A 17,173-nucleotide genomic window follows, 5' to 3' on the forward strand; every position below is an offset into this window, starting at 1 on the left:
CGGGACAGGGGATGCTTCCGGTCATCTGTGTGATTTGGGAGCTGGGAAACAACAGATGAAAGCCGGGTCTTTTGGAAAATGAGCCCCGATGGTCAGGCAAAGCCCTCACCGTGGGGAGGGGAGCTGGGAGGGGAGCAGAGCTTGTGCCAGGCACCCCTAAACTTCCCCGCGGCAGGAGCCGCAGGGCTCTGCCCCACCGACGCCGGGGCTGTGCAGGCTGCTGGAGCTGCCCCGTGGCTCTGGCCCCGCTCGTGGGGGCTCGGCCCAAGCTTCTCTCGAAAGCCGGGTTAGAAAAAACATCTGTTGGGTGAGGCTGAGCCCTCGGCAAAGCCTCACAGGCAGCTGCGTCCACGTCCGCACCCCGCGGGCAGCGGCTGCCTCCTCTCCTCCTTCCCTGCTTGTTTTTTCTTATCGGAGATATTCTCCTCCCTGGTTGTCTCCACCTCCCTGTTCCCTCCTGCCATGCGTGATATAGCATATTTCCTTCCATAGCTTCAGGACACTGCTGGGTATCCTGCCATCTTTGGAGACTGCAAATAATTCCCTTCCTTCATTTATATCATTACCTTGAAGGTATTTATAGAGCGTGATCTTGAGTGGAAAGGAAGGCATGACTATATATAAAGCTGAGATCCCTTGGTCTTTAGCTGCTAACTGCCTGAAACCGCTCCCGATTTGAACTTTTATCCCATTTGCTGCATGTTTTGAACTTCACAGGAACATCCTGAGCATGTAAATCCCCATCCTGAGCAAGCAGAGGATGCAGCTATGGGTTCTCCAAACTCAGAGTAATCCAGACTTGTGAATATTTGTCTGGGTGTTGTCTTCTGTCCATGCCGTGGTAAAAACCCTTGTGTAGGAGGAAGTGTAGCTGTATGGGATGCTGAGCTACACCCCACGGCGGGTGCCTGGCCCCGGAGCAGCCGTGCTCCCGAGCATCGGTCCAGGCTCTGTGCTCAGCATCCTCACCCCGTGCTCCCGTGGCTGAGCGTGCTTCCCTCCACTCCCAAAGCGCGCCTTGGCAGCTCCGCTCCCGGCATCTCGCTGGCTGCCGCAGCCACGCGGGAGGTGGCTCGGCGTTAATGAGGGGCGATGGTGTCCCAGGGCAAGGGCAGGATGGCCAGACTTTCCGGCAGCTGAAGCTTGAACAGACTCCAGAAGTTGTTTCGTTTCCTAGTGGGCAGGCGTCTGTCGCGCAAGCCCTGGAAGGCAGCTTAATAATAATAATAATAATAGTAATGATGATAATAATAATAAAAGAAGACCTATGCGTGTGTGTCTGTCTCCTGCAGCCCGGGACCATGGGGAGCAGCAAGAGCAAGCCCAAAGACCCCAGCCAGCGCCGGCGCAGCCTGGAGCCCACCGACAACGCCCACCACGGGGGCTACCCGGCCTCGCAGACGCCCAGCAAGGCGGCCGCTCCCGATGCCCATCGCACCCCCAGCCGCTCCTTCGGGACCATGGCTGCTGAATCCAAACTCTTTGGAGGCTTCAACACCTCCGACACGGTCACCTCACCGCAGCGTGCCGGGGCGCTGGCTGGTCGGTGTGGGCTGGGGCTCAGCGGGGCGGGGGGGGGGTTTATCGGTCGGGTCTTGGTGGGTTTGGTTCCAGCTGCTTCTTGTGATGATGGGGTCTCCTGCTTTTGAGGGATTCCGTGTTTCAGCTGGAGGGGGAGCAGATCTTGTGTCTTATCGGCCGGCGGGAGGATGGTGGGAGAGGAGGGTCCCTGGTGAGGGGCACCCAGTGCCGTGCCGCGGCAGCGCCGGTGGCTGTGCCCATCCTGAGTGGTCTCTGTCGCAGGTGGAGTCACCACCTTCGTGGCCCTCTACGACTATGAGTCTCGGACCGAAACAGACTTGTCCTTCAAGAAAGGAGAGCGCCTGCAAATTGTGAACAACACGTGAGTGTCCCTGTCCCTGCAGCCAAGCCCACATGGGTGACCTGCCGCCTTCGTCCCTCCTGCGGAGCCCCCGAGCCCACCCCCAGCAGGGCCAGCTCTCCCCGGGGATGGGTGCTCAAAGAGGGGTGCTCCAAAACTCACACGGACGCAGTGACTTGTCCGAGGACATCAGCGCTGGAGGCAATCATTTGCCTGCTCCTGCGTCCTCCCGGCCCTGTTTCTGGTCACCGTTGCCTTGCAGCCGTGTCACCAAGCCACCTCTGCTCGCTGGCCAGTCCGTGCCCTCCCACGCGGGGCTGGATCCCCGCTGGTCCCCTGTCCCCGTCAGCGCTCAGCTCCCTCTCGTTTGCCTGGACACATCTCCTCAACTTCACGGGTGCTTTCCCCTGTGCTTGCACGGTGTCTCCGATCTCAGCTTCTCTCTTGACTCTTTTTTTCTCTCCTCTGTGCCACGCTGCCGTTTAGGAGAAAAGTGGACGTCAGGTGTGTATGGCAGATTATTACTATTATTATTGTTAACAATCTGAAATGATAAAAGTCCACCTGCTGCCCACACTAGGGCGAGGTTGGGTGGAGCGGGGCTGGGAGGAGATGGTTACTCGATGGTTTTGTGGTGGGTTGGGTTTGTCCTCCCCGAGCGGCTGGGGCAGAGCAGGGAGCCCCTTCCCGTGCCGGGGAACGGCTCCATCCAGAGCTGTGTCTGCACCCGGGAGTTCTGAACCTGGCCCGCTTACCTCGTCAGCACCCAGCACCCCTCTGCAGTCCCTTTTCAGCTGGCTCTCTGCTCCCTCCTGGCCCTTTTTTGCATTTATTTTTGCATTTTTAAATTTTATTTTTATTTTTTTGTGAGTGGCTCTGGGGACTCGAGCGCTTCCTTAGGGGTCTGGCTCCTGCTTGTTTGCTCTCCATCCTGGCCGTAGCAGCACACCCATCGCTTGCTGCACAGAGCAGGGCGGTACGACCAGCTGGAAGGTGCTCCGAAACATGATCCCGTATTAAACCCATGTGTGGTCTGTCCTGGCACGCACACTCTGCAGCATCCTTCGGCTGCAGTGCCGGAGGGCTGGCTGGCAGAGCCGCTGTCCCCAGCGCTGCCATGAGGTCCCTGGGGTCCGCAGCTCACCTCTGCTGCTGCCCTCCAACCTGGGCACCCAAAACAGCTTTGCAAAGGCAAAGGGTGGAAAGATGAGGGAACATCCCGGGGCTGATATTTCTCCTGCGATGGTCAGGCAGTGTTGCACAAACCTGTTTTCAATCTGATCCTTGTTCTTCATGTTCCAACACTGTTTGTTAAAGGTGATTGGTTTAACCGATGAAGTCCAGGATGTGCAAGGCTTCAGCGCCGCAGGAAAAGCTTGAATTTGGGGGGTTTGGTGCTTCTTGCTTTCACAGCCTCAGCAGCACACTAACCCCAGGCTTGGGTTCTGGTTCGGGCTGTTACAAAGTGAGCTCTGCCTGTTGGGGGTCCGGACTGGCCCCTTGTATGAGGGTTTGTTTCTTTATGCCTTAAATCACTTCTGGAGTTTTCTTACTTCTTTTCCTCTTCTGCTGTTGTTTGTCAAAGGCTTGGTCAGAGGGAAGGCTTGGGGTGCGATGGGCTCTGCAGCATCCTTGGGAGCAAAAGGGCTTTTTTTTGGCGATGCAGCCCATCGGTGGAGGGTGCAGGGTCTAGCTGCCGACCTTCCCGGTGTCCGCTGTGGCTGCGTGGGTGGGATGTCCACAGGGAGAGAGGGGGTGGAGAAAGCTGTGCTGTTTGTGTAGTGCGCAGGGAGGGTAAATCTCTCTTCTCGCTGAGTGCCCAGAGATGCTCGGACGGTCCAGGAGCAGCTCAGGCTGCCGCACTTTGGGGACAGCAAAATGCAGGCAGCAATGTCCCCTTCCTCTGGGCTCCCTGGGAGGGCACAGTCGGTCCCTTGAGGCTGCGGGGAGGGCGCTTGGGGTCAGCCCAGCAAGGGCTGGCAGGTCCTGAGCGCAGCAGGAGCCCACGGCCACAGGGACAACCAGCCACCAGCGGCTTTGCAGGGTGGCTGTGGGCTTTGGCTGCTCTAACGGGGCTGGGGTCACGCAGGGTGAGAAGAGAAGCTTCCACGTCGCTCACCTCCCTGCTCCTGCATCCTAGTAGAGCCCAGGCTGTCTGCAGTGACCCTCGGCCTCCCAGAGGGGGCCAAATCCATCCACCCCAGTGCAGAAGGGCTCTCGTGGTACTGTTTCCAGCAGGAGGAGGTCTCCTCCCGGCCAGCTGGCAGCCAGTAGGGATGTGGTGGGGTATTTTGGTTTAAGATTGTGCAGGGAATTGTTGAAATGCTTTGTTTTGATGATGATGATTATTATTATTATTTTTCCCGCTGAGACATTTTTGGAATAGTTTGTTTTTGCTGAATTCCCAGCTCACAGCCTTGCAGCCCAAGCTGGAATGAAGCCATGAGTCAAAAGCTGGGCATTTCTCAAGCAGATGTTTTCTCCGGTCCCGTGGGAAAGGAGCCCAACCAGCCTCCTGTCCCCTTCAGAGCCACCCTAGTAAAGATGACTGGGGCAGCAGCTCCGGCTGGGGAGCCCAAGCTGCCTGTCACAAGATGCGCCAGGACCGGGAGAAATTAAAATACTGGCCGGGGCTGCTGCGAATCTGAGGACAGGTTCTAGATGGGCAGCAGAGCCGGGCTCTGTGGTTGGGAGGAGATGCTTGGAGAGTCCCCGCTTTCTCTGGCCCTGCTGGCACCAGCACGGGGAGCCAGGAGCCATGTCCAGCTTCTCCCAGCTGCTTTGAAGCACTACTGGTTTAGCTGGGACAGGCAAAAGTCACAAGCTGCTGGTGTGTCTGGAGCGAGGATGGAGGTTTACAGGTCCCCAGGGGTCAGGGATGGGTCTGGATGTGGTCTGATGGGTCTTGCAGTAGTGATTGAGGTTATTAAGGTTTTTCTGTAAAGTGTTTGTGGAGGTCATCCTGCCAAGTTCTTGCATCCTTGCAGTGCTGTTCCCACGGATCTGCAGTTTCCCGTAGCCTCGTCTCCCTCGTGGTCAGGATAAATTAGATGACTCTGTCTCTGATGGGCGAGAAGATGCAGGTGGTGGGAGGAAGCCCTGCTGTCTGCGGGGAAGGGGAAGCCACCTCCCGCCGTCCTGTTGTTCTTCTCTATTTATCGTCCTTTCCTGCCCCGTCCCGTGCAGCAGCCTGCGGGGAGGAGGGCAGAGCAGTGAGAAGGCTCCCGTGCCCTGCCAGCTCCTGGGGATGTCTGGGGCCACCGTGGGTCATCCCTGGGTTTTTGGGGACAGCACAGGGGCTCCCCCAGGGCAGAGCCGTGCTCGGGGCCGTGGTGCCAGCACAGTGGGTGTGCGTGGCTCCACACGAGCAGTCGTGCCGGCGCAGCCCTTGCTGGGGCTATGGGGAGGCTGGCGGTCAGAGGCTGCGGCCGTGGGGGTGCCCGTCCCGGGGCTGCAGGGGATGTGCCCGGGCTGGATAGAGCCCACTGCCCAAATCTCAGCCTTGTCCTGTTGCTTGTCTGCAGCCTGTGTTTAACAAACTCTTGGGTTTTCCTGGTGCTTTTTTTAATCACTGCCATCGTGCTGTCGCTTTTCCCCATCTCCCCTCCCTCCCCCTCGCCTGTCGCTCCCCGCTGCCCGGCTGCCTTGGATCCCCCAGTGCCCCTCACCCTCCGGCCAGACCCCGTTCGCATTCAGGTGGCTCCGAAGGTGTTTTGGCTCGCTGCCCGCCCTGCCCGATTGAAGTTTAAAGCATCCCGTATGCGGATGGGTGGCCCCAATACCGAGAGCTTGGCCAGAGGGAGCCACGGGCAGGGGCTGGCAGCGGGAGCCCTCCTGGCTGGGGGGCTGCGGGGGCTGCGGGGGCTGCACCCCTTCCCGGCGGGGCTCTGCCTTGGCTCACACCCCCCCGGCCCCCGGTGCCAGAGGGGCTGGCCGGGGGGCTCTTGGCTTCACACTGAGTGTGTTTTGGTTCTCTTGCAGGGAAGGTGACTGGTGGCTGGCTCATTCCCTCACTACAGGACAGACGGGCTACATCCCCAGTAACTATGTCGCGCCCTCAGACTCCATCCAGGCTGAAGAGTAATTGCCATCTTTGAGACAGTTTAAAGACGAGCGATAGCAAACGCACCCTGAGCGCTCCTCCCTCCCCCTGCCCCTCTCCTGGGCAAAGCCTGCAAGGCCGCTGGGTTTTTCCTTTTTATTTTTCCCTTTTGAATTTGCAACCCCCTTAAACGTTTCCCAGCCTTTCTCTAAAGCCCATGAAGTGCGGCGGTGCGGCACGCTTGCGCGGTGGAGGGGTGAGCGGTGGCGTAGCAGGGGCCGTGGTGGACCTGATGCTTTTGGTCTGGTTTTTCCTCTTGACGCAGACACACATCCGCGCATGAGGATGCTGCCGGCTCTGCCTGCGCGGATCAGGCTGAGCGCAGAGGCGACCGTCACACAGGGAGAGCAGGCAGGGGCAAAGCTGGCCATAAGTCCCAGAGCAGGAGGTGCCAGCCACATCCCTGTAGCCTGTCCCCAGCCAGCGGCATGGCATCCCCCCCCAGCAAGAGCTCGGGGGGCTTCAGGGGTCCCCAGACACCCTCATTTGAGGAGGCTTTGGGAGTGAAAGTGTTTTGTGGTCCGTGGTTGCTCCTCGGGCGATGCCCAGCCCGGGAGGTACAGGGACACAGCACACCCCAGGGTGCCCGAGCTCAGAGACACAGCCCGTGGTCTCCAAAACCTGCAGCGGGGGTGGGGGGCCGGGGCTGAGCCCACTGCTTGGACAGGCGATGGAGGGGGCGGGTGAGTGCTGGGTGCTGAGCCGCTGCCTTGCTCTTGCAGGTGGTATTTTGGGAAGATCACTCGTCGGGAGTCCGAGCGGCTGCTGCTCAACCCCGAAAACCCCCGAGGGACCTTCCTGGTCCGGGAGAGCGAGACCACAAAAGGTGAGTGGGGCTGGGTGGGGGGGGCAGCCTGGGGGACCTCCTCCCCAGGGGACGTGGGGACATCAGCACGGGGACCCCAGTCCCCTCGGTCACTCTGCACAGTCCCGGTTCCCCCAGCTTAGGCACATGGGGAGGGAGAAGGAGAAAAGAGTCATACCTTGTAGACAGGAGCCAATGTTTGGGGTCGCTGAGTGATGCCCCTTGGCACGGGGAGCATCCTGGGGTCACCCCTGCTGGGGCCGGGAGGAGAGCGGGGAGCTCCCCAGGGAGCAGGAGTTAAATCACGGGTGATGCCTCTGTGCCGAATGCACCGTTACACCCACAACCCTCCCCCACCATGGAGGGCCGCGGCTGCTTCTCTCCTGTTTTGCCGCCCCTTCAAAGAGATGTTCAACTCACGGCAGGGTGGGAGCCGGCTGCCGCTCCAGTTCCAGCAGGACCACCAGGCAGGATGCTCTGTTTTCCTGGGGTCAATTTTTTTTTTTAGTTTTTTCCTCGTGCCTATACAGAGGCAAAATCTTGAACGTGCTTCCTGGGCATCTAGACAGAGGCGGTGATGAATCTTTAGATCCTTCTGTCAAGTCTAATGACTTTATGTTTATTTTGTGCCTCCCGAAAGTGTAAATCATGATCGTCACGGTTCAGCTGCCTGAGAATGTTGTTTCTTACCTGGAAACATGGTTCAGTTTGGCTCCAAATACACCTTTGGGAAAAACTCCTTGATGTTCCTTTCTGTTTTGATGCCTGGAACTTGGCAGTATTTATTTTACTGTGGTGGAAACAGCTCATTCAAGCAGCAGTATAAATCTTCCTTTCTGTTATTTGGGGCCCCAGCAGTGCGGTGTTGCTCTCGTGTGGGGATGAGCACCCGAAGTGATGCCCATGGTGGGATTTGTGGAGCAGGGAGTTGCGCCCACCAGCCCCTTGGCTCCTTTCTGAGATGTTGGGGTTGTGGGTCAGCAGCTCCCCCCAGCCTGCCTCCCATCTGGTCCTCTCCCCTGCTTCAGCATCCCCTCTTTGCCACGTTCATCCCTGTGTCCTGGGGGCTCCTCTTCCCCCCCAGACCCAGCAGGATCTCTTCCTCGGTGCCAGCCTGGGGTGCGTGGTCCATGGGGACCCTGTGGGGAGCACCCGTCTGCAGCACATCTTTCCCCCAACCCCTCGGTCCTGCCCGCAGGTGCCTACTGCCTCTCCGTCTCTGACTTCGACAACGCCAAAGGGCTCAACGTGAAGCACTACAAGATCCGCAAGCTGGACAGTGGTGGCTTCTACATCACCTCCCGCACCCAGTTCAACAGCCTGCAGCAGCTGGTGGCCTATTACTCCAGTGGGTAGCCACTTGGGGTCCCCTTGGGGTGTGGGTGATGCCCTGGCTGCTGTGCCTGCCCTCGCTGCAGGGCAGGTGCTGCTGAGGGGTTCCAAACCGGTTGGGGGGGACCCTGGTGAAAAGCTGCTTGGGTTTTAGGGAAGAGGGTGAGGGTTTGGGTCCCTGAGATGTTTTGTGGGGAAAATGTGGGGTAAAGATACCATGTGCCTAAATGCCCAAGTGTCAGCCTGGTGTTGTCCCCTCCTGTGCTAGAACACGCCGATGGCTTGTGCCACCGTCTCACCAACGTCTGCCCCACGTCCAAGCCCCAGACCCAAGGCCTCGCCAAGGATGCCTGGGAGATCCCCCGGGAATCGCTGCGGCTGGAGGTCAAGCTGGGACAGGGCTGCTTCGGAGAGGTGTGGATGGGTAAGGACTGCTCCCACCCCACTGTCCCCCCGGTGTCACCACCTGCATCCTCTCCCCGGCCATCTGCAGGTGCCCAGAGCCTGCAGCGGGGTGGGGGAGCAGGTGAGGGACACAGCCCTGTGCTCCGTAAATGTGTCCTGATTGGGGGTATCCTGTGCCGCAGGGACCTGGAACGGCACCACCCGAGTGGCGATCAAGACACTGAAGCCCGGCACCATGTCCCCAGAGGCCTTCCTGCAGGAAGCCCAGGTCATGAAGAAGCTGCGGCACGAGAAGCTGGTTCAGCTCTACGCCGTGGTTTCAGAGGAGCCCATTTACATCGTCACTGAGTACATGAGCAAAGGTGGACGCAGGAGGGATGCCGGGGGTGGGGGGGGCGGCCGAGGGACTCTGCTCCTCCAGATTGCCATGACCATGGTCTTCCTCACAGGGAGCCTCCTGGACTTCCTGAAGGGTGAGATGGGCAAGTACCTGCGGCTGCCCCAGCTCGTGGATATGGCGGCTCAGGTGGGTTTGCGCATCCCCGGACCTCCCGCATCCCCCCCCGAGGGCACAGGCTGCCCGAGCACCTCGCTGGGCTGTTGTGGCTGTCGGGTGGCAGGGTGGTGGGGTGCTCCGCAGCCTCGCTTGGCTTGGGTTGGGTGCTGCCATCTCTGCTGGGTGCTTAGCCCAGAGCTGTGTTGGTCAGGACCATCATTTTGCCTGTTCCCGTTGCTGCCGGCTCTCCCTGGCCAGCAAACCTGTGTCTCCATGGGTTTTCTTGAGCAACCGGCTGCCCCCGCACCCCGGGTTGGGTCCCGCTGTGGAGCCGTTCCCCTCGGCAGTGCCAGGCACTCCCTGTCACCCCGCCTACCTCAGTGCCCCATGTCCTGGTCCCCACAGATTGCATCCGGCATGGCTTATGTGGAGAGGATGAACTACGTCCACCGGGACCTCCGGGCAGCCAACATCCTCGTGGGTGAGAACCTGGTGTGCAAAGTGGCTGACTTCGGCTTGGCACGGCTCATCGAGGACAACGAGTACACCGCTCGGCAAGGTGAGTGCCCGGGGCTGCCGGCACCTTGCCCAGGCAGGTGGCAGCGGAGCAATGGCCACTCCGTGGTCCCCGGTCCCCAGGGGCGTGTGTTGTATCTCGAGCCAGCACACGGCCCTGGCTGCGCGGGGGTCCTGGAGGCACTGGCAGCCCGTGTGCCCTCGGGCACTGTGGGGCCAGGAGCAGCCCCTCACCCTGCCTCTCCATCCAGGCGCGAAGTTCCCCATCAAGTGGACGGCCCCTGAAGCTGCTCTGTACGGCAGGTTTACCATCAAGTCGGATGTCTGGTCCTTCGGCATCCTCTTGACCGAGCTGACCACCAAGGGCAGAGTGCCGTACCCAGGTGAGGGCTGGCACCTGCCGGCAGAAACCCTGTTCCCATCACAGTGCCCCGATGCCAGCCGCCCTCGCCCAGCGCTCACCCCTGGTGCTCCGTGGCCATCTTTGCGGAGGAGCAAACTGATGCAAAGTTTCTCCTGTGATGTGGGCAGGGAGGGTGGGCTCAGGGGTAAGCTCCTCCTGCCCAGGTCGGATCCTGCCCTGCTGGGGCAGGGTGAGCAGAGCCTGGACGGGATTGCCCTTATCACCAGGAAGGCCAATGGCATCCTGGGCTGCGTAGGGAAGAGTGTGGCCGGTAGGTCAAGGGAGGTCATTCTCCCCCTCTACTCTGCACTGGTGAGGCCACAACTGGAATGCTGTGTCCAGTTCTGGGCTCCCCAGTTCAAGAGAGACAGGGAACTGCTGGAGTGAGTCCAGCAAAGAGCAACTAAGATGACTGAGGGATTGGAGCATCTCCCTTATGAGGAAAGGCTGAGGGAGCTGGGACTCTTTAGCCTGGAGAAGAGAAGGCTGAGGGGAGACCTTATTATTGCTTATAAGTATCTAAAGGGTGGGTTGAAGGAGGATGGAGCCAGGCTCTTTTCAGTGGTTCCCAGTGACAGGGTGAGGGGCAACGGGCACAAGTTGGAACATAGGAAGTTCCGTTCAAATACACGGAAAAACTTTTTTATGGTTCGGGTGACAGAGCACTGGCACAGGCTGCCCAGGGAGGTGGTAGAGTCCCCTTCTCTGGAGATTTTCAAGACTCACCTGGATGCAGTCACAGAATCACAGAATGGTCAGGGTTGGAAGGGACCTCTGGAGATCATCTAGTCCAACCCCCCCGCCAGAGCAGGGTCACCTGCAGCAGGTTGCAGTCCTGAGTAATGTGCTCCAGACAATCCTGCTTTAGCAGGGGAGTTGGACTAGATGATCTCTAGAGGTCCCTTCCAACTCTGAAAATTCCAGGATGCAGGGTCACAGCCGCCCTGTCCCGCTCTGGTCTCCGAGCAAGGTGGCAGGCTGGCAGGGATGGGTGCTGTTGGACTGGGGGTCCCTCTTTCCCTGGGTCAAGTCACTGGGGCTGCCCATAAGGCTCATCCCAGCGCGATGCCCTCAGTCTCCCCTCTGGGAACGGTGTGGTACAAGATCTGGCCCATGTCTCACTCGGCGCTGTGTCTCTGGCCACACGCAGGGATGGTGAACCGGGAGGTGCTGGACCAGGTGGAGCGGGGGTACCGCATGCCCTGCCCGCCCGAGTGCCCCGAGTCCCTGCACGACCTCATGTGCCAGTGCTGGCGGAAGGACCCGGAGGAGCGACCCACCTTCGAGTACCTGCAGGCTTTCCTGGAGGACTACTTCACCTCGACAGAGCCCCAGTACCAGCCCGGCGAGAACCTATAGAGCCGGAGCTCCTCCTGGCACCAGGGACACTGCCGTCCTCGCCGCAGGGCGCCGAGGGCTGGCCTCCCCACCGAGGGGCCGGTTTTTGCGGAGCAGCCCCGGAGCAGGATGGGGCATTGCCTCCGGATGCGGCCAGGGGAGGTGCTTTGTCGTCTCCCCCCCGTCACTCATTAAGACTTCTGGCCTGTGTTTAACGAAGCGGCACCGTCCCGCTGGCGAGAGGAGCCTGCGGGCACCAGCAGAGCCGGCTCGAGAGGGCGAGTAGAGCATCTCCCCGCTGAGAGACTTGCCTTTTGGGAGCCCTTTTTCCCCCCCCCGGCAGCTCTGGGATGAGCTCAGAGGAATTGGGGGGCAGCACCCCCCACCTCGGACATGTGACCCTGGCTTCCTACACCCCCTCTTCTCTAAATCAGCACAAATTTCCCTGCCCCTTCGCCCTCCCCACCATCCCTCCTTGGCTCCGGTTCTCCCAAGGGTACTGGCAGAGATGTTTCGCCATGGGGCAGGCACAAGCGATGTGCTGGGGCGGTGGTGTCACGTGGGGTGACAGCGGGATGCTGGCAGCCCCCTTACTGGGGCATCCCTCCAGCCTTGCCGTGGCAGGGCTCTGCGGCTGAGCCATGCCAGCAGGCATCGGGAATGAAAAATGTGGCTGCTTGTGGCTCCGGTGACCATCACTGTCCCATGGGTGCACGTTCGAGTCTTCCAGCTGCGTCTGCCCCCACCAAGGGACCAGTCTCATCTGTCCCGGGAGTGGCACCGAGGGGTGCCACAGAGCCCTCGCCCTGCCTGGGGACAGTCCTGCCGCCCCGCTGGGCATTCTCCCAACGAGCAGTCCTGGTCTTCCAGCCGGCCCCCGGGGACGTGCACCACAGCTCCACACACCACCACCCCCCCCCGGCTGCCCTCCCCAGCTCCGCCACCAGCTTTCCCACCAGCAGATTCCCCCCGGGCTGGCCCTGCCACCAATCTGGTGTCACCAGTCTGGTGTCACTACAGGGTTCGAGTGCGTGGTGTGGGTGGTTGTTCAGGGCGTGGGAATGTTTTGAGGGAAATACTCATCTTTCACGGATGCTTTTGTCCACCAGGTACGTTTTTAGCTGCCTTCCCCCCCACCCCTCGTGTCTCGGCTGCCAGGCTGTGTTGCCCACGTGGTGGGAGCATCCCCAGCCATGGGCTGTCATCCCGAAGGAGAATCCTGGGGAGCACTGTGCCACACGGGAGACGTTTGCATTCTCACCTCCCCCTGCTCTCTCCCAGAGCCCTCAGCCACATTTCGGCAGCGGGTGGTTATCTCTGCCCATCTGTGCCCAGCCCCTGTGCTCTCCCGCCCGGCGCCTGCCTTGTACATAGCCCTGCAGCGGCCCCCGCAACCTCCCAAATGTTGACTTAGTTGCATGTGTTGGTTTTTCCCCCTCTCCTGTGGCTGTACCCAGCTGGAAACCCTTTGCCGTGGTGGCTCGCGAGGCTTCGCTCCCTCACCTCTCCAGTCCCAGGCATCGTTGCTCAGAAAGACCTGGGGGCTCTTTGGATTCTCTCCTGGACCAGGGGTGGGACGGGGGCTGGAGGGGGGTGCTGCAGGGCAGGGATGCTGCAGGGCAAGGGTGCCATCAGGACGGACCTGGAGAAGGGGAGCCAGTGGCTTTGCCCACCTCTTGGTCCTCAGGCTGTGGGTTTTCTTTCCCTCCCCATGGCTTGTGGGATGGGGTTTCCCTCCAGCACAGCTTCCTTGCAGGCAGCAGACCCAAACTGCCTCTCACCAGCCCTCCCCATGGTGCCAGTGTCCCATGAAAGCTGGGTGGGAGCCACGTGTGGGCAGGGGAGCAGCTGAAACCCCCTTCCCTCCCCAAACCCAAACCCCCGTCGCAGCAGGGTTCAGGCACACCGGTGCCTCCCGCTCGCTCCCGCAGCTCCAAGGCCCCTTATTTATCAACCAAGAGCTCACTTGGTTGCTGGGCGGCTCCTTTTTAATGAGTAAAACCTTCAAAATCAGCTTGAATGGGTTCTTCAGTGATACAGAGAGATCCTGCCTTTGCTGGTTGGAGAACAGTGACTGGTTTAATGGATTTTTTTAAATCATTTTGGGACTCGGAGCTTCCCCCCCCCCCCCCGCCCCTCGCTTCCTAGCAGATTTGCTGTGCCTGCATTTCTGCGTTTGGACAGGGACGTTCCAAACCTCGATGTTCTGAGTCTTTCCATGTTTGCATCCCTGGGATGGGTGGCTGCCACATCCCCGTCGGCACTGCCAGAGAAGCCCCATCCTACAGCAGCCTGTCCAAGGGGTGTCTTGTGCCATAGCTCTGCCTAAATTATACAAAATCCCCATCCCCAGGAGAAACCTCTTAAAACTGTGACGTGCGGAAGCCAGATTTGATCTGAAAGCTGGGGAGAGAGAAGGCAAGAGCACATGTTAAGGTTTGGTCTTTGGTTGTCTGCAGCACACACAGGGTCTTGCATGAGCGCAGCGGTACGGGAATGGGCTTAACCCGTCGGTTTTGTTTTCTGGCTCTTTCCGGCAAGCAGCAGAACAGGAATGCAGCCTCGGCGCAAGGAACACCCCGGGCTGGCTTAATTTCCCCGTGGCTTTTGGCAAACTCTGACAAAGGAGACATTCTGGGGACATTTCGGGGCAGAAGACAGTAAAGTGATCCTGAAGGAACCTCCCTGCATGGGGCTGGGGCTGTGTGTCTGCGTGTCTGTGTGTCCATCTGTGTGTCCATGCAGCGGTTTCGGTAGGACCCAGCATCTCCGGACTCGCCACTGTAGCCGGCATGACCTGGAGGCCCCGGGGACCAAGAGCCTCTCCTCCATCACCGCTGTTGTCTGCCAATTTGTTTTTTAAGCCAATAAACTCCAGAGAGGAGCCCCCACCTAAGGATGCTCTTTGGCTTCCTGGGGTCAATAACGCCCTGCAAGTTATTCTCCTCCGCTGTTATTTTTTTAAATAGTGTTTTGTAAGATCTCCAACCGACTATGCAGAGAACATGTGGATCTGTGTCTCTCTCCCCAGCTCCCCTCTCCCCCCACCTGCCTTTTTCAGTGTCAAAGTAAAATATTTAGCTTTTTTTTTTTTTTGGATAATAAAACTTTGGGGAAAAAACCTGAAAAGGTCCAGCTTTCTGGGTGGTGGTGGGTGGAGATGCTTTGAAACTCTAATGTTGATGTAAATACTTTGCAATTTGATAATTAAATACAAACAGACCTCACAAAAAGAAAAAAGTGTAGCTGGTGTATGAGAGGATTTCTTAGCATCCCTGTTACAGGAGCTGGTGGTTCCTGGAGCACATGCAATGCCCATGTGTGGCTTCTTGTGCTTCAGAAGCTCTTTCTGGCTGATGCTTCTGGGATCTGGTGCCACTTCTGTCCTGCTGGGGCCGTTCTTGTGTCCCTATGTGAGCTTGTGGTCCAGCGCAGCCCCAGCACCTGCTTTTGCAAGAGGAGCCTCTTCCATCATGTCCCTCCTGCTCCAAGGGCCAGGGACAGCCGGATGGTGGTGGTGGGCGAGCTCCCCATGCCCGGACCACTCTGGTGGGGTGGTGGGCACAGAATCCAGCCAGCGTGCTCTGAGCTGGGAGGCAGCCTGCATCACCAGTGGGATCACCAGCTGCAGCCACCGATGTGGAGCAGAGGCCTGTGGCACGCACCGCCGGCACGCGGCATTAGCCGTGAGGGGACCCCATGGGCTCCTCTGCTGCATCCATCACTGCTTCCCAACCTCTGCATGCTGGGACACATGGATCCCTGCCCCCACACAGGGAGCGCTGGCCCCCGCGGGGCTGCTAGTGACACGGTGGCCCTGGTGTGCACATTGGTCTGGGCAAAGCCAGGGCCAGCGGAGCTGCCCCTATCCCAGCAGGCAGGAGACATGACTGCCAACCCCCATCGGCTGGGCTGGGGGGGACAAGATGGAGGGGGGCAGCCCTCCCTCCCTTCCACAGAATCTGCTTCATCAGCAACTACAAGGAGCAGGCCTGCTTCGTTAGGATAATTAGCGGGTGCTGATTGTGATCCCTCACTCGGTGATTAAGTAATTGATATATAGCACAGCGCTGGGGGGAGCAGACCCTCTGAAAGCAGGGTGGCTGATGCTCCTTCACTGCCACCATGGTCTGGGGTGGCTTTAGTGCCCTGAGCCCTGGGTCTGGCTTCTCGGTGCTGGGGTGCGGTTGGTCCCTCCTCCTTAGGCTGGTAAGTGACTCAGTCTTATCACCTTAAATGTTTAATGCTTTATGTTTTGCTTCTCTTTAAAGCAATTAAGTGATTGAGGGATTATCTCTCATTGGCAAGTCCCGTGGTCCGTGTGCAATGCGTGGGTTGGGAGTGGGTTGGCGAGGTCACCCCTGGGAGGGGAGCTGGGGCTAAGGCTCCTCCAGCCCTCGAAGGGACGGCTTTGTCCCTTCGGCATCGCTGCTCAGGAGTGGGGCAGCCACGGGGCGGGCATGCGGAGGAGGAGGCAGGGTGCTACAGGGAGGCAGGGTGCTGCGGTCCAGACTGAGCCCTGGGGCAGTGTGGGTGTCTGTGGTGGGTCATGTCCAGGGGATGAGGGGGCCAGTTTGGTATGTTCAAGCCCTTCCTATGGCTCTGCTCATTCTTCCTCTCTGTCCCCTTCACTCTGTGTCCGGTCCTCAGCCTCAGTGGTAGTTGAAGCATCTTAAAAAGATGGTCAGGGCAGTCAGCAGGACCTGCAGCCCACCCTGCCTGTGCTCGGTGGCTGTTTTGCCATGGAGTCACCCCCCTCGGTGACACCCCTCTTGACTCCCAAGCTCTCTGGAGAGGCCAGCCCTGTGAAATGAGGTGGGAAGGGGATGATGTTAACCTGGAGGGGGGGCAGAGGCTTGCTGGGCCAGGAGGTGTGAGATGGGAACTGCCATTGGTATCCACTCTCGTCAGCCATCCCCAGCTTGAGCCGGGCAGATGCTCCCGGGGATTACACCACGTGCCTCATTTAATGGACTTAATCTTGCTGTTTGCTTCACGCTCGCGTTGCACCTTGTAAGCCCAGGAGAGGATTTGGGTGTTAGAGTGGGGGCTGTGGCTGCCTCTGCAGCAGGTCTGGCGAGGAGGTAGGGGTCCTGCACTAGGCAGCTTGTGCTGGCAGTGGGTTTCTAACATGGCAAAGATGAGTTTTTGTTTGGCCTGAACATCCCCTTCACTCCCCCCAAAGCTCAGTGGCAGCGCCCCCAAAGCACACCGAGTCCTGGCTCTTGACCCAGGCTCCCAGAGCACAAATGCCCGTGAGTGCGCGGGGGCAGCCCTGAGCTGCTCCGTGTGCTGAGGAACCCCTGGAGCAAACCCTGGGCTGCACTGTGGGTCTGGGGTGTCCCCCACAGCCCAGAGCCAGCAGAAGGGCTCTTGGGGCAGGAGCGGGGCAGTGTTGATCACAGGGCTGGCTCACAGCAGGGCTGTACACCAGTGCCAGGTGCTCAGGTCCCCGGCTGTGACACTGCAGCCCCCGCTGGTAGCGAGGGGTGAACGGGGGCGCTGCCGGCACCGACTTGGAGGACAAAGCCCTGTGGGCTCTGCCACTTGGATCCCCAGCAGCAGGTCTGGGTGACACCTGAGCCACCTGTCCTCCCTTGCCCAGAGGATTTGTCTTTGCTCAGAGGAGTAGTAAAACCCTCTTGCCAAGTGTTAATCTCCAGGCTCCTGAGGGGAGGTCTAAAGTCCTTACGTGATGTGTAGCTTACCTCCCTCGGTCGCTGAGGGCTAGGAAACTGCTCTGGTGCAAGGAGCAAGAGACAGGCAAGACCAAAGGGCACTGGCAGGGCAGGGCTCTCTGTGGCCCTGAGTGATGTTTGTGGCTTCCCTGGCTTGGCTGGACCAGCCACTGTGTAACACCACAAAGGGGACAAGGTTGGATGCTCTGTGAGGCC

The 17,173-nt window shown here is 59.5% G+C and overlaps 1 protein-coding gene across 1 annotated transcript; it reads left to right on the forward strand.

Moving 5' to 3' along the window:
- Positions 1-1,301: 1,301 nt before the first annotated feature.
- Positions 1,302-11,300, forward strand: SRC (SRC proto-oncogene, non-receptor tyrosine kinase; the record flags this gene model as incomplete). Its single annotated transcript, XM_082491097.1, has 11 exons — positions 1,302-1,542; positions 1,804-1,903; positions 5,864-5,962; positions 6,707-6,810; positions 7,988-8,137; positions 8,390-8,545; positions 8,709-8,888; positions 8,976-9,052; positions 9,428-9,581; positions 9,790-9,921; positions 11,092-11,300. The coding sequence occupies 11 exons, from the start codon at positions 1,302-1,304 to the stop codon at positions 11,298-11,300; spliced, it is 1,602 nt and encodes a 533-aa protein (XP_082347223.1).
- Between the last annotated feature and the right edge of the window lie 5,873 nt (positions 11,301-17,173).

Source organism: Vanellus vanellus (assembly GCF_965231255.1).
Source record: "Vanellus vanellus genome assembly, chromosome: 15".
Lineage (NCBI taxonomy): Eukaryota > Metazoa > Chordata > Aves > Charadriiformes > Charadriidae > Vanellus > Vanellus vanellus.